This window comes from Lactuca sativa, chromosome 1 (assembly GCF_002870075.4).
Source record: "Lactuca sativa cultivar Salinas chromosome 1, Lsat_Salinas_v11, whole genome shotgun sequence".
Lineage (NCBI taxonomy): Eukaryota > Viridiplantae > Streptophyta > Magnoliopsida > Asterales > Asteraceae > Lactuca > Lactuca sativa.
The window spans coordinates 6,899,127-6,915,930 of record NC_056623.2 but is presented as its reverse complement, the minus strand read 5'-3'; the positions used below and the strand labels follow the sequence as shown (position 1 = coordinate 6,915,930).

The window sequence follows — 16,804 nt, the reverse complement described above, 5'->3', positions numbered from 1 at the left end:
AGGAGGAGGAAGTGAAGCATGATTTCTTGATTCTCGATCGAATTGTGGAATATCATCTTCATGTGGAATGCTTGTTCCACGGGATTTGGGAAGACCATAGTTGTCGAACTTTGACATCTATAATACGGGAGAAAACGAATTCAAGTTAGTTGATTGAATGAGTCCTTAGTAAATCACCCAAATGAGATACTAAGGCTAGGACCCAACACAATATTCTACAACTCGGGAGAGGGATGCCGTAACCCTAATTGCAGAATATTTGAAGGTAAGTGAATGACGATTCATTAATTTCCACCATGAAAAACGAAAAAGAATTTTAAGTTTTAAATCTATGAAAACTCCTAGATCCTTTGAGATACATTGAACTTTCAATGGCATGTTTATATCTCGATATGCCCCTCTTGTTTGTGACTGGGATGCCGAGGATCACAAAGCGGGTGTGAATAACCATGCAAACTACATGGTGCCCTCACATGTTACAGTCACCTATTCGATGTGCCGGTAAACCACACACGCTCCACTGAACCATGACAAACATTGAGTCACCCTTTGCTACCTTTGCTTAGACCCATTTAGTGTGCCGGTTAACCACACACGCTCCACTAACGTCTTCGCAAGGGCACAAAGTGTAATTTCATGGAATTGCATCAATTCACTTTTGCCTAAGTAACTAAGATTGGGAATTTTATAAAACATTTAGTTACTTGATAATTCATTATACTTATAATGGAAGGTTTCGTCCTATCCTACCCGTTCGGCTAACGACTCTCCACTAGTCAAGAGTGCGGTGGGTAAGAGTGGATACCCATTCAATCGCCATTTTATAGGCAATTTCCTTAAACACCCCTTATAGACCAGCTTTGTGAATGAGGCCTACTAACGGTAAGACTGACTTTTAGTTATACATATATATAATGTTAGACTTTTAATGTTATATATAGTATAGGGTGTATTTTACACTTTTAAAATATTAGGTGGTTCAATTTAACAATTATACTTTTAATTTACTTAAATTGTAAACCTAAACTTTTATGGATTTATTAAACTTCCTTTAATTATACACCTTAATTAATTAATAAAACCATAAGGGTGTGATTTGAACTTTTTCAAAACTATACTAGTTTTAGAATTTAACATTCCTAATTAAACTTTTAATCAACTTTTAAATTCCAAAACTTGAGGGCAAGTTTTGAAACATTTCAACACATTAGGGTTTAGAATTTAAATATGCATCAAAATTAAACCATTTAATCAAAATTTAAATTCCAAAACTTGAGGGCAAGTTTTGAAACCTTTTTCAAAACATTAGGGTTTCAACTATTTAAATTTCAAAACAACAAAACTTTTGGGGTTCAAATTTAAACTATAAAACCTAAAGGGCCAAATATGAAACTTTTCACAACAACAAGGATCAAATAACAAATAATTTAAATTAACATTTAATCACATAATTATCCATATTTGATGATTTCTTGCAAAATAATTTATCAATTTACTTAAAATAATTAATCAATTATCTTATAAGGAAACAATTATCCTATTAATTGATAAATATCTTCAATTAGATTAAAAATATAGTCAAATATATCATATAATCGGATTAATATTAATCTAACATGATAAGGTAATTATCCATAAGCAAAAACAGCAAGAAATCCCGAAGTACCCTCCTTCTGACGAGTTGACTCGTCGAGTCAGCCTTGGACTCGTCGAGTCACCTTGGACTCGGCGAGTTCAGCCATGGACTCGGCGAGTCCAGCCTCCAGAATGCAAAAAATCGAATTTTTCAGTTACAACAAGCATCAATACAATAGAAACCAATCATGGCTCTGATACCACTGATGGGTTTTTGGTCATAAGACATCCTATGTGCTCACACAAACCCTAAAGCTCGGATCTAGGTTTCTCTATTGTACATACTTTGAATCCAAGACTTTGAACCCTAATACTAGCATATGGAAATCAGAATTCACATGTAAATAGGTTTAAGAACATACCTTGATTGTTATATAGCAATAACAATCCAATTCCTCCTTGAATTGACCTTGGAAAGCAGAGAGTCACAAGTGTCACTCCTCTGATGGCTTACAAACACCATAAGCAAGTGGAGAAGGTATAAGGAGAGAGGAGGGAGGTTAGAATTCGTATTTGGGACCTCTTGGGAAGGGATACACGAATTCATAACCCTAGGGGTGTTTATATAGGTGTAAAGATAGGGTTTCAGTCATTATCCTTATCTAGTTGATTATCCATTAAGCAACCAATAAGATAATCCTTGTATCCTTATCATACTCGAATTCTAAGGCTTTCCAACCTTAAATTCGTCCACCACACTTATAAGATAATCATTACCTTATTTTGTAACTATCACATAATTACAAATCAGCCCCTCTAGTTTAATTAATTACATTTGATCACAAAACTAATTCTTAATTAATTATTGACCAATATTAATTAAACAAATATGATTTCTCCTTTAATATATTATTCTTATAACATATTAATAAATCATATTATCCTCTCTCTCTTTATTCATTTCTCCAATCAAGTTGCTTTGGTGAAGGCAACCCAAAAGGACCATGCACCATCGGGTCAAGTACATACCAAAATAGTTATGGACTTAGACACTAATCCAACAGCTGTGACCCGAATTATTTAAGAGGAGCTGCTTGTCATAATATACCTCAATGCACCACCACTAAGTGAATAGCAAATAAATGTGTTCTCAATAGTTCTAAAGTTTCACAAATTAGTGACACCACATGTATAAGGGGTATAAGCAGACAAAACTTTGAACTTGACTATGTATTGTGACAAAAAGTTAAAGGCATTCTAAAGATGAGAAGGAAGAGGAGAGAAAAATTCATGAAATGATCCTAAAAACCTAAATGAAAAAGAAAAAATATTTTTGTATTTTTATTTTTATTTTTATTTTTATTTTTATTATATTATTATTATTATTATTATTATTATTATTATATATATATATATATATATATATATATACTCATGCAATGAATGAATATGCAACTTTTTTTTAATTATTTATGATACACCCCTCCCCAAGCTTAAAAATATGCATTGTCCTCGATGCTTGGGAAGAGAGCGGGACAAATTATTGAGGAGGATCTTGAGGTGCGAATGGAGGGGGATATAGATGTGGAAATTGTGGATTGTATGGTGGGGGGTAATGTGGATATTGAGGGTAATAAGGTGGTTGTGTAGGTTGACCGCCTAAACAAAGTACCCTGTACATGTTGGTCACAAGGGAATCCACATGTTGGTTGTGTGCTTGTTAATTGTCTGTAAAGGTATAAAATTCTTCCCTAAACTCCACCATCTCAGTATTTATCTCACAAACACTATCATAAAGTTCAGAATAGTCATGATGCAAACGCCGATTGTCTTCATGCAACCTACGAAATTCTTGCATATACATGTCATGATGGGGATGCATGACAAGTTCTTGATGCACTGGAGCAACAACATCAGGAATGGGCTCATCCGCATCAAAATCAGAATCAGGCTCGGGCATCGGAACACCTACATTGTACCTAAGGTGCCAGACAGTGTTGTGAATGGGATTGTATAATCGAAGAAGCTAAGAATTATGATGATCGATGCTAAGGCAATCATGATTATCAACAGCCCAATAAATGGCTTCTGTTTCATAATCGGTATGGAACAAATGCATGTTTTGAAAGATGTTTGTCGTGAGGCGAGTTTCTCCTTCAATAACATCGAGACCGGGTGGAAAGCAAATGGCAAGAGCGGGGTGCTTGAGGATAATTGTGATTATACCCCCCACAAAGTAATTTACCACTAGTGCTACGGGATATTTTCAACAATTTGAAAATGATCCATAATCCAAAATCAGGAAGTTGATTTGGGTTATGAATCATACACCACATAAGCTCTAATTCTTTTTGGCCAGCTTTGCTTATCTCATTTTTTGGAAATACAACAGAAGCAAGGATGCGATTAACGGCCTTGAGAACAGGATGAATGATACTTGATGCTTTAGCAGCACTTGGAAAGTATGTCAATCCTGAAATTCTCACCCAAAAAGCTTTAGCATCCTCTTGAAATGGAAAATTCAATATGTGAAATGGACCGTAAGTGTTAACAATTGGAGCACCAATGAGTTCACATAATTGATTTTTATGCAAGTAATAATTGCGGCTAAAAGCACAGAATGAGAGATACTCGGTTCTTTGATTGAAAGAAACATATGACAGAAATTGAAGAGTTGGTTGGACATACCCAACATCATGCAATGACAACAAACCTTCCCATCCAATATTTCTGAACAAAACACGGACTTGTTCATGAATATGGAGGGATTCAAGAGTGGGCATGTCCACGAATTTCTGTGTTGCACGCCTACGACCAAGAAAGTTGTGATACCTAGCTTCTTGTTGAGAGTCTAAGAATGTAAATGCACCCGAATTTTGGCGTGGAGGGTTTGGGTGACGTTGACTATCACTAGAGTCAATGACTCTAGCACGTTTGGAATTACCCTTTTTACCACCCCCACGAGATGATGAAGCCATTAGAAAAACAAATTAAGCACAAAAATTTGACTCTTAAGCACAATGCACAACCACTTAATATGACCAACACTCAATATGACAGATTAAGCACAAAAAATAATGCTTTTTTGACTAATAATTCAAAGTCAAAGAATTGGAAAGAGAATACCCGATTTAGAGCTTGAAGCACGAAATTGATGCTTGAAATCACTTGTAATATCTTCCACAATGCTTCCCCAAGCTTATCCTACAAACAATTTGAAGAAATTAAAACAAAATTTTCGGACCCCAATTTCTAGGGTTCTTCCAAAAATCCGAAAATCACCATGAAAATGGTGTTTTGAAGCTTCTTGAGTGTAAGGATGAAGAAAGGGGAATGAAAAATCATATCTTGCATGCTTAATTCCATGTAAGATCAAAGATTTTAGGTGTATGTGTGAGTTATCGTCTAAGGGAACAAGAGGAAGAGAGGGCCGTGACTGGATGAAGAAAGAAAGAAAGAAGTTGCGTTTTTTTTTATTTTAATGTACAGACCTCGTTACACGGCCCGTGTAATGGAAAGAGTAATGTTACGCGGCCGTGTAACGCCAAAAGTTCTTCATCAAGCATCATTACACGGCCGTGTTTTGCAAAGGCATGCATTACACGACCCGGGTAATGTTCTGAGAGACGCACCTTGATTTTTCTTATTTCCGCACCCGCTCACTTCCAATCTTCATAAAAATTATTTTTAGACTCCCCTAATTATTCTAAGAACCTTGGAACACAAAAACTCAAAAGAAAATGTCCATACAAAAATATTACAAAAATGACCAAAATACCCCCGAGTTGCCTCTCAGGTAACTGCCCTTGTTTAAAGTCGATGGCTCGACATGGATCCTAATTATTTGTCAATCTTGATACTTTGGAACCATCACTTCCTCCACCTCTTCATTCTTGACTTGAAATCCTTCATAATAAGGCTTCAAACGGTGACTATTTACCTTAAAAATCTTCCCGGTTTTCTCACTTGTGGTTTCTATTGCACCATGCTCAAAAACATTAGTGACAACAAATGGTCCCACCCAACGGGACCTTAATTTACCAGGAATCAATTCAAAACGCGAATGGTAAAGTAGTACCTTTTGACCTTTGTGAAATACCTTGCGTGTAATCATCTTGTCATGGAATGTTTTGGTCTTTTCCTTATAAAGAACCTCATTCTCATATGCTTCATTGCGGATTTCCTCAAGTTCTTGTATGTCCAACTTCCTCTTCTTTCCTAACTCACGTAAATCCATGTTGAACTGCTTGATCGCCCAATAGGCCCTATGTTCCAACTCAACGGGTAATCGACACGGCTTTCCAAAAACAATACAGTATGGAGACATTCCAGTTGGAGTTTTGTATGCAGTGCGGTATGCCTACAAAGCATCATCAAGGCGTGTACTCCAATCTTTCCTTGTTGTATTCACGGTTTTCTCCAAAATTCCCTTGATTGGTCGATTGCTCACCTCGGCTTGTCCATTTGTTTGTGGGTGGTATGATGTGGAATCTTTATGAGTGACACCATATTTCTTCAAAACAATCCCGAGCATACGATTGCAAAAATGTGTACCATGATCACTGATCAAGGCCTTTGGAACACCAAATCTGGAAAAAATGTTAGCCTTCAAGAAATCTATCGAAACTTTTGAATCGTTAGTACGGGTAGCCTTTGCTTCCACCCACTTGGAAACATAGTCCACAGCCAAAAGAATATAAATAAAACCCGAAGATGATGGAAAAGGTCCCATGAAATCAATGCCCCAAACACCAAAAATTTCACAAACTAATATGGGATTTAGGGGCATTTGATTCTTTGAGCTTAAAGAGCCCATCTTTTGACACTTATCACAGCTTGCACAAAAAACATAAGAGTCATGGAAAATACTTGGCCAGTAAAATCCACTCTCTAATACTTTTCTTGCAATCCTTTGAGGACCAAAATGTCCTCCACAAGCATAAGAGTGACAAAATGTTAAGATAGAAGGTACCTCATATTGATCCACACATCGTCTAATCATTTGGTCAGCACAATATTTGCACAAATATGGCTGATCTCAAACATGCCTCTTGGCTTCTTTCTTGATCTTGTCTTTTTGCCATCGAGTTAAATCTGGTGGAAATTGATTTGTGACATAGTAGTTCACAATATCGGTATACCACGGGGTAACTTTTGTTGAAAATAGGTTCTCGTCAGGAAATGCATCATAAATGGGAGTTGAGTCATCGGGAGAAACAATTCTGCTAAGATGATCAGCTACAAAGTTTGACTTTCCGCTCTTGTCTTTGATTTCAATGTCAAACTCTTACAAGAGTAATACCCATCGAATGAGTCTAGGCTTCGAATCCTTCTTTGCAAGTAGATACCTAATAGCTGCATTCCACATGAAGATGACATTCCACGATTCGATCGAGGAACAAGAAATCATGCTTCACTTCATCCACCTCCTCCAATTGTTCTCCCTAGCCCACAAGATCGAAGAATTGAAAGGTTCAATATCACTAAAGCCCTATTGGAAATGAAACATGAAGATGGTAACCTGTGTGTGCCCATGTTCTAGGAATGAAATCACACATTGATAGGTTGATAATGTTGGGTGTGTCATTCCCGGATGAGTTGGCTGTGAATTGGGTTTTGCAGTCACTTCCTGAATCATATAATGAGTTCAAAAGAAAGTATTATATGATGGATCATGATGACAACCTCATTAACCTAACTTACATGCTCATTGCTGCTGAATCAGAAATGATTTGGTGAAGGAATGGAGCGTATTTGTTGGGAAAGTCAACCGACCATGCTTCCAAGGACGTTCTAGGAGAACCAACCTGCGTTTGCTGCCAAAAGAAAGGGAGTTGGATACAAGTCTGCCCAAAGAGCCTGAAAAGTCCAGAAGATGGGAGAGTCAAAGAGTATGGTTGCGCTTCAGGTAAAATCCACTATCTAACTCCGTTAAGTTCCTATTCATTGATTCTTAATACATGATGTGATAATATTGCATTTGAATGTTTTGCAGGATCGGTGAAAAGAAAGGAAGCTTGGTGAAAGAGCAAGATGAATCTAATCACAAGGAATGGATCTTGATCGCATGGACTTGAAGATTAGATTTTGAGCTTAGATAGTTGTGATAGAGTTGTTAGAAATTTTCCTTTTGAAATACATAGTTTTCCATGGATTTTGCATTGTAAGGACAAATGTTTTCCGCTGCCTTTATATATGAATATAAATTTTGATTTTATCCTTGCAATGACATATATGAAAATTAATGTTTGAATGTTTCAATTATTAGCAATAATGGATTTGATTCTTAATTGTATTATTTATGGAAATGTCAAGAATTTACCAAATAGGGAGAGTTTCTCATCGCCCAAGTTTCAATTGGACAGAAACTTGGAATCATGCAACTTGGTTGCACGATGAATGAGAAATTTCATATTTTGGAAATTAGACTAATTCATTGACAAAGTGTCAAGTGAAGGACTAGGAGATCGAGCACACAAAGTTGCGTGTTGATCAAGTGCACCATAAGAGTAACAATGGTATTCGTCATGATTTACTAAAGGTTTAGTAAATATGATTATACTTGTAAGATTAACTGTAATTCTGAATTGATTGAAAAAGTTTAAATCAATAGCAGAACGAATAAGAAGAATCAAGTAGGCAGAAAGATAAAAGTTTCTCCATTCTAAGAAGAAGGGATAGTACCTTTTATGCTTTATGATAGGTCTTGATGATTAAGAACCATATCTCAATTGATCCTCTAAGTGATTCTTAGTACAATTGTATGTCTAAGAAGAGGAATCAAGAATTGAAGAAATGGTTAAATCAAGAAGTCAATCATACTTCGTTCCAAAAACAAGTCTTAGAGTTAAGATTGTGACATCGAGTGATAAGTATTAGAAAGGTTTATAGCATTCATCAAATGTGGAAAGTTGTGATGTCTGGGATAAGACAAAGACCAACTAGGACCAATTTATGAAGTGTTTTGATAAAAGCTACACTAACTCTTGAATATTTGTTTGTCAAGAAATGTTTATTGAAAAGAACATATTATATGTCAAGGAGTCAGTGGGAGTTTTAATAGTCTTGAAAGGTTTCAAGAACAAATCAAAATAGACCTTATCGATCATCACTAGCACACGAGTTGAGGTTTACAACCTATCGTGTTAACACTATTTTGTTTATGTGCCATTCTAATTGAGTTAATTATGCATGTGAGTCCTATGAGTTCTCGTTTGAATGCATAAAAGGCAAGGACCTTGATTAATGAAAGGTACATTGATAGGAAAAGGTGAGCTTCTTAACTACTTGGAAGACCTGGTGGGCAGCCGTGCTACCATAAGGCAAGAAATCGAGATTAAGAAAGTTCGATCCATATGAGTTTGAATTTGTCGTAAACTTTGGTTTTGACAAATTCACATGGATAGGAACAAATACACCATTTAAATCTAAGTGTCACAGGATTTCCTCCTTCATGAAAATGATTGTGAGGAAATACTTTCACTAAGAAAGATTTTAAGAAGATAGTGATTTTAAAATTGCATTCTCGAATTCGATTATGGTTACGGTATCCCTTTCCATAATTTGAATTGTGAGGTTTGGCAATTGTTTAGACACACATATGAAGTATCTAAGGCAAAGGTGTATAAGTTCAAAAAGCCTTGATAAAAGATTATCAAAGCATTAAATATTAGAAACATGGACTTAAGAAATTCAATAGGTATTGTTTTTCTGAAAGTTAGGCTGTTTCTGAATACATGTCAAAGCTAGTGGGAGCATAAGTGTTATGTTTATAATAATCATCATGATAGTGGGAGCATAAATGTTATGATTGTATGATTATTAAGGAAAGTATTGCAAGTTGGCAATATTAATTATAGAAAACAAGAGTCATTCTTTGCAAAGTTGTAAGGATGGAATAGTTGTTTTGCTATAATTAAAGGAGAGAATATTATGCTTCATTTCAAATCTAAAGGTTTAGGTTGAGAAATGTTAATAAATTTAGTCAAAGGTACATAGTGTGTTCTTAAAATTTTGATTATGATTACGGCATTCCTCTTCATAATTCGAATTTTGAGAACATAGAAAATAAAACATTATGGCAAAAGATTGATAAAGTATCAAATCTTTATGTAAGACATTATGCATCATGTCTCATACACTTCGGGTATAGGATCGATTGCAAATGCTATAATATTTGGCCATTCTAAAATTTTCCAAATGTTTAGCGCATTTAGAGGGAAAAAGGACAAGAATCGGTTTTGGCTAAGATAATTAAACAACTATCAAAGGACAATCCAAAGTTCGCCGAGGATTGGTCGCTTGTGAGTAGTTGGAAGTATAGTATTGGAAAATATGGAAATGTTTTCATATTGAATGGAGCATATCGACATTATTGTGAATAGACAAGATTCTCTTAAGAATGAGTTGTCATATGGAAATTATGGAAGCGTGTCCATATTGGGAATTGAATATTGAATATCTATGTCTAGATTAGAAACTTTTATGCAAAAGGATGTTCAAAGGAATGTACTTTGAATGAGAGACATCATATCTAAGGAATTGTCTTGTAACAATCTCCGATAGAGGACTTTGTAATTTCATTGGCAATAGTCTTTGTGACTTTGGTGCAATGATATTATGAAAGGATCATTGCATAAAATGTTAGAATCTAACATATTCTATAAGTGGCAAGAATTTGATATTCTTACACTTATGAAAAAGGATTAGGAGTTGTGAAATGAGAATGATTGGAAATGTGTTCAATTTGATCTATTTCACAAAGTAAGAACCATAAGTAAACATTATGTGCATGCTTAGAGCATGGGACAAGTGTAATAATTCAAGTAAGAAGTTGATTACCCGAAACAACAAATAATCAGTAATCGATATGGTGATAAATAAAAGGTGTTTTATTTATACTTAAAGTTTGAGGCCATATGGGATTAGTATTATTCTTGTGTTTCACTTTGCATGTTTTGACTTCCTGAATAATTTAATTGGTTAAGAATAGTCAAATTATTCGAATGGGCCACAGTCGTTCATACGTTGGAAGTAAGTATGAATGAAGACTGTCATGAATTGGTGTGCGGAATGTCTAAAAGAGTATTAGACATAAGCAAATGTTTGCTACAACGTTCATGAGTGCTTATGAATATGAATTTGAGCATTGGATCAAACCCACGCTCACTTGGATCACTCCATGGATTGTATCACGAGTGATTGGTGAGACGATAACATCTTATATTCTTGAAACCGAGATGTGTGAGTTGTATCTTGCAAATCGGTTGCACATTGATAATATGTAAACGCACCAATAACTGGGTGTTATAAAACATATTGTTGTGTGTGATTAGGTGAGTGAGTGCAAGCGAGCATTGAATCAAAGTTTATTCGTTCCTTTTATCCCAAGTAGGATAAAAGCGATATCTTTAGGCCCCTTGATGATTTAGTGATGACAAACGTAAATGCTCGGCCGGGCTAGGGCTAATTTGATTTGTTCAATTAGTCAGTCGTCATAAATCGGAATTCGAGAAATAGTACAAAGAGAATGATTAGAAATCATGTCTCATACGATATCTAAAATGGAGGAATATATGATCCCTTATCTAAAGGACACGCGTATCTGATAGGATCAGAGTTGACAACGGCTTTGGAAAGCTACGATTGCAGATCAAGATCTGAAGTCATACGCATAATAGTTATTAGACTTATCCAAGTGGGAGACTATTGGATTAGTGTCTAAGTCCATAACTATTTTGGTATGTACTTGACCCGATGGTGCATGGTCCTTTTGGGTTGCCTTCACCAAAGCAACTTGATAAGATGAATTATGGAGAGAGAGGATTAAATATGATTTATTAATATATTATGAGAATAATATATTAAAGGAGAAATCATATTGTTTAATTAATATTAGTCAATAATTAATTGGTAATTAGTATTGTGACTAAAATAGATTAATTAAACTTAAGGGACTGGAATTGTAATTATAAGATAATTGCAATTTGGGTCATGGATTCATTATATTAAGGAATGGATGAATTCTATGGGGAAGCCCATAAGGAAATCGTCCAAGGCCTTAAGGAAAGGAATCTATGGGTTGCTTAGGGCTTAAGCATCCAAATTAGGGTTTCCTTGTTAGATAACCCTAATAGCCTAACTATATATACATCCCTTATGACCCAAAAACGCGGCTAAGCATCCTTCTAGGGTTTCACACATTTTTGGTCAGCCTCCTTCACCCCTCCTCCTCATCCTCTTGCTCTTGGTGTTTATGAACCATTAGAGGAGTGACATTTGTGACTCTAAGCTTTCTAAAGTCAATACAAGAAGGATTTGGGATTATTATTGCTATATAACAATCAAGGTATGATCTAAACCCTTATTATATGTTATATTGATTATTATATGTTATATCTAGGGTTTATAGTCTCGGATAACTTGCATATACAATAGAGAAACCTAGATCCAAGCATTAGGGTTTATATGAGCACATAGGATGTTCTTATGACCAAAACTCAACAACAACTTGAACCGGACTTACCCACTTGCTATCTGATATAGGGTAGATCATCCCTGCATTCAACAACTTCAAAATTTCTTTCTTCACTACCTCCATCATTGGAGGATTCAAATGCCTTTGAGCTTCTCGGGAAGGCTTGTAGTCTTCTTCCATAAGGATTTTGTGCATGCAAAGTGAAGGACTTAGCCCTTTGATGTCGGCTATAGTCCACCCAATAGCTTCCTTATACTCTTTCAAAGTGGTGACAAGCACTTCCTCTTCTTTTGTTTACAACTTGGTGGAGATGATCACTGGCAAAGTTTCTTTGTCTCCAAGATATGCGTACTTGAGATGTTCGGGTAAAGTTTTGAGCTCTAATTTCGGTGCCTGCACAATAGAAGGAACAAGTTTCTCATTAGACATTGGTATTTTCAGCTTTGGAACATCAAACCTCATTTTCTTCTTCTCATCCATGCAAGACACAACCTCCGTAATCTCTTTATCAATTGTAAATTGATTGGCAGGTTTTTCCAATCTTTCCTTGTGAAGATTCCTGTCTAAAATGAGAGCTAACACATCAAGATTAGACAAATCAAAACACTCCTCTGTTAATGGTTCAATGGCATCCACAAAATTCAAAGATGAAATATCACTTGGATATCTCATAACATCATAGATATTGAAATTTATCACCTCCCCATCAAATTCCATGGACAATGTACCATCATAAACATCAATTTTTGTCCTGACTGTTTTCAAAAAGTATCTTCCTAGGAGAATTGAACTCAAATTTGGTGAGTCATCATCATCCATTTCAAGGACATAAAAATCTGCTGGAAACACTAATTCATTCACTTGGACTAACACATCTTCTAGCACACCTTTGGGATGTACTAAAGATCTATCAGCCAATTGAATGATTACCCCAGTCTTCTTCAATATGCCAATATTTAAAGTTTTAAAAATGGAATATGGAAAAACATTGATAGAAGCTCCAAGGTCTAGCATAGCTCGTGGAACATGAAGATTACCTAATTTGCAAGGAACCGTGAATACACCCGGATCCTTACATTTTTGAGGTAGTCTTTTCTGTAACACTGCAGACACATTTTCTCCTACTTTAACAGTTTCATTCCCTTTCAACTTTTTCTTGGATGTAAATAATTCCTTAAGGAACTTAGCATACCTAGGGACTTGTTTGATGGCATCAATAAGAGGAATATTTACCTCAACCTTCCTGAACATCTCCATGATTTCATTGTCTTCCTTCTCTCGCTTTGACTTGCTTAACCTTGAAGGAAATGGGGGAGGAGTGACTTTTGCTTCAATAGGAACTTGCTTTGAAGGTGTTTTTGACTTCTCTTCTATTTTCTTTAGCTCCATCTCTTCTTCTTCTTCAATCATTTTAGGACCTTCATATTCTTTTCCATTCCTCAAAGTGATGGCACATGCACTATGTTTTGGATTCTTCTTGGTTTGCGCGGGTAGTTTGCCTTGTGACTCCAATTTACTCAAGAAGTGGCGAGTTGAGTCATTTGTTGCTCCAAAGTCTTGATGCTCTCCTTGGTCTCATTTTGAAATGTTTGAGTACTTATGGCTAAACTCTTAACAATGTCTTCCAAAGACATTCCCGATCCGCTTGAACTACTTCCTTGATGCATGTTTTGAGGTTGGAATTGAGATTGATGAGGAGGTTGAGTTGGCTGGAAATGTGGTTGATAACTTTGTTGGTGATGCATTTGATTTTGAAATGGGGGTCTTGGTTGATAAGGTGGTGGTCTTGGCTAAAAATTGGCATTAGGTTGATGCCAATTTGGATTGCTTCTTGGCTGGAAGTTTCCTTGTTGTTGACTTGAAAATCCCATAGCTTGAACTGGCTCTACATCTTCTTGTAACATTGGGCACATATCAATGGGATGTCCAACTTGTGTACAAATACCACAAGGTCTAACTGTTGGTGGTTGCACGCCCTTGTCCTTTGCAAGCATCATCACTACTTTAGTCAACTTAGAAAGTTGACTTTCAATTTTTGGGCTATAAATTTCTTTCACTCCTCTTGGTGCATTACTGTACCATTCTACTTCTTGGACTGTATGCTTGGACTCTTCTGCCATGTTCTTGATAAGAATTCTGAAATTTGTTGGAGTCTTATTGGCTATAGATCCACCACTTGATGCATTGAGTAATCTCCTATCCCAAGATGACATTCCTTCACAAAAATACTGCAACAACTGATATTCTATAATCCCATGTTTTGGACATCTTGAACACAATTTCTTGAACCGTTCCCAATAAGTATGCAAGGCTTCTCTCTTTTGTTGCTTGATACCAATTATCTCTCTGCGTAAAGCTGAAGCTCTCATTTTTGGAAAATATTTATCCAGAAACATCCTTGCAAGTTCATTCCATGTTGTGACTGACCCCGGTGGTAAATCATATAACCACTCCTTGGCTGAATCTTGTAACGCAAAGGGGAATGACCTTAACTTGATTTGATCTTCTGTAACTTCATGTGGCTTCATACCTACACAGACAACATGAAATTCCTTAAGGAATTTATGTGGGTCTTCATTCTCAAGACCACAGAATGAGGGTAACAAATGGATGAGTCCAGACTTGAGTTCAAAGTTGATTGCTGCAGGGTAATTTATGCACAAAGGTTGTTGGGTGACATCTTGAGTGGCCCATTGTCTAAAGGTTTGTTCAGGTGGTGGATGTGGAGGATGTTGGCAATGGTTGTCTCCCATGGTAGGAGTAGGGATAAAGGTTTCAGATTCGGGTAAAGGTGAAGATGATGAGGTGGTACTTTTGGATGTTGGCGAAGATGGGGTTGATGGATTTGATGAAGAAACTCCAGATTGTTGTTGTTTCTCTAAAAGTCTGGCTTGCTTCCTTCTTTGTTTAGCAGATTTCTCTATCTCCAAATCAACTGGTAAAGGTGTACCTGTGCGAAAAGATCTTGGCATAAACAATTAGTACTACCGTATCCCCGGCAATGGCGCCAATTTGTTTGGTTGTCAAACCAACAAATAATGGGATAAAATAATCTTAATAAAGCTCAAGTCACTGCTATTTCTTATACTAAAGATAGTATAGAGTAAGCAGGATCGGTCCACAGGAAAACGGGACTTTTTACCTTGTCATATTTTCACACATAATACAAATAATATTAAAATGGGGGATTGTGTTTGAACTAGATTTAAACTTCATAAATAAACAAGATTGTTAACAAAACGCAGTAATAGAAGTACATTTTCGATTCTGATTCCTATACATGTATTGTGTTGAAAGATGTAATATGATTATAACTCATGTTCAATCTAGGTTGGTAATTTAGATATTAATAAACTATAATATCCAAGTTGACAAAAGATGTTTTATTCAAAACATGTTCTTCAAATAAAACTTCATTTAATTGATTTAATTCAAATAAGCTCTTTCATCAAATCATTAAATGACTTTAAGTTCTTGCAACAATTACCAACAATATTCAATATTCCTCATAAGCTTGGGATTATGAACATTTAATCTTTGATTACACTCATTTTGATTTAGTTACAATCATTTAAGTGCATGTTACTAACTTCAAATCATAAAACATATACGAATTTTACAATTTGATTAACTAGATTGATAAAAACCCTAATTCATTGATCAAGTGAAAAAGAGAATAAACCAAACACATGATTAAGATCAAATCAAAGATTACTAGATGTTAAACACAAATCAAGTTCAAGTTACAACCTAATAACACATACTTAAGAATTCAGATTCAGAAATGATAATGAAATCAACCACACATGTCTAGGTTAAACTACAAATCAAACAAGTTTAAACTTCAAATTGACTTACAAAAAGCAAATTAAAGTGTTTCCAAAGTGTTAGATGATGATATAAACTCCCCAAAATCGCCCCTTTGAAGTTCCAAGTCGAAGTTCCCCCTAAATGTCCCCAAAACCGTAGATAAATCGGAAGTTAAGATTTTGAAATTCCATCAGATCAGGTTACACGCCCGTGTAACATATGCCTTGTCATTACACGGCCATGTAATGACTCTGATGTCCTGAGATACTTCCAAAGCGCGGCCGCGTAACGTATGCCTTGCCAAAGCGCGGGCCGTGTAATGAACTCTAAGATAGCCAATCTCCAATTTTCTTCATTTCTTTAATTTAGCTCCGAAATCCGAAATTTCACCGAGATCTTCCCTTGACCATCCTAAGCATGCTCCAAACTTCAAATCACCCCGAAACATCCACAAAAATGGTGAAATATCAATAGATCCTCGATAATGTCCTTAAATGCAAAATGAATGAAAATTACACTAAAAATGCAATGCAATGCTATAAATAAACATGAAATTAGCTTATGAAAAGGTGCAATTTATGCACCTAACAACTGCCTTCCTTAACGGGAAGTTGGCTGGAGATGTTTACATATGTCAGCTAGAGAGTTTTGTGGATGCTAAATATCCTAATAGAGTGTGCAAGCTTGAGAAATCCATCTATGGATTAAAGCAAGTGTCTCGCAGATGGAATCTTTGTTTCGATGAGAAAGTCAAAGAGTTTGGATATTCAAGAAGCGAGGATGAGTCTTGTGTGTATGTCAAGGCTAGTGGGAGTATAGCTAGCTTTCTAGTTTTGTATGTTGATGACATACTGCACAAAGGAAACGACATTAGAACCTTGTAGGAGGTTAAGTCCTTGCTTGGGAAGTGTTTCGCTATGAAGGATCTAGGAGAAGCTGCTT

At 35.8% G+C, this 16,804-nt stretch overlaps 3 protein-coding genes across 3 annotated transcripts; all 3 read right to left on the bottom strand.

Annotated features, from left to right (window-relative positions):
- Positions 1 to 5,422: 5,422 nt before the first annotated feature.
- On the bottom strand, positions 5,423 to 5,902 carry LOC111875992 (uncharacterized). Its single transcript, XM_023872517.1, has one exon. It carries the CDS (start codon positions 5,900 to 5,902, stop codon positions 5,423 to 5,425), a length of 480 nt encoding a protein of 159 aa, XP_023728285.1.
- A 6,444-nt stretch (positions 5,903 to 12,346) lies between these two features.
- On the bottom strand, positions 12,347 to 13,462 carry LOC111875993 (uncharacterized). The gene has a single exon (XM_023872518.1). The coding sequence runs from the start codon at positions 13,460 to 13,462 to the stop codon at positions 12,347 to 12,349; it is 1,116 nt and encodes a 371-aa protein (XP_023728286.1).
- Positions 13,463 to 13,842: 380 nt separating this feature from the next.
- Positions 13,843 to 15,024, bottom strand: LOC111875994 (uncharacterized). Its single transcript, XM_023872519.1, has one exon. The coding sequence runs from the start codon at positions 15,022 to 15,024 to the stop codon at positions 13,843 to 13,845; it is 1,182 nt and encodes a 393-aa protein (XP_023728287.1).
- Positions 15,025 to 16,804: the final 1,780 nt, after the last annotated feature.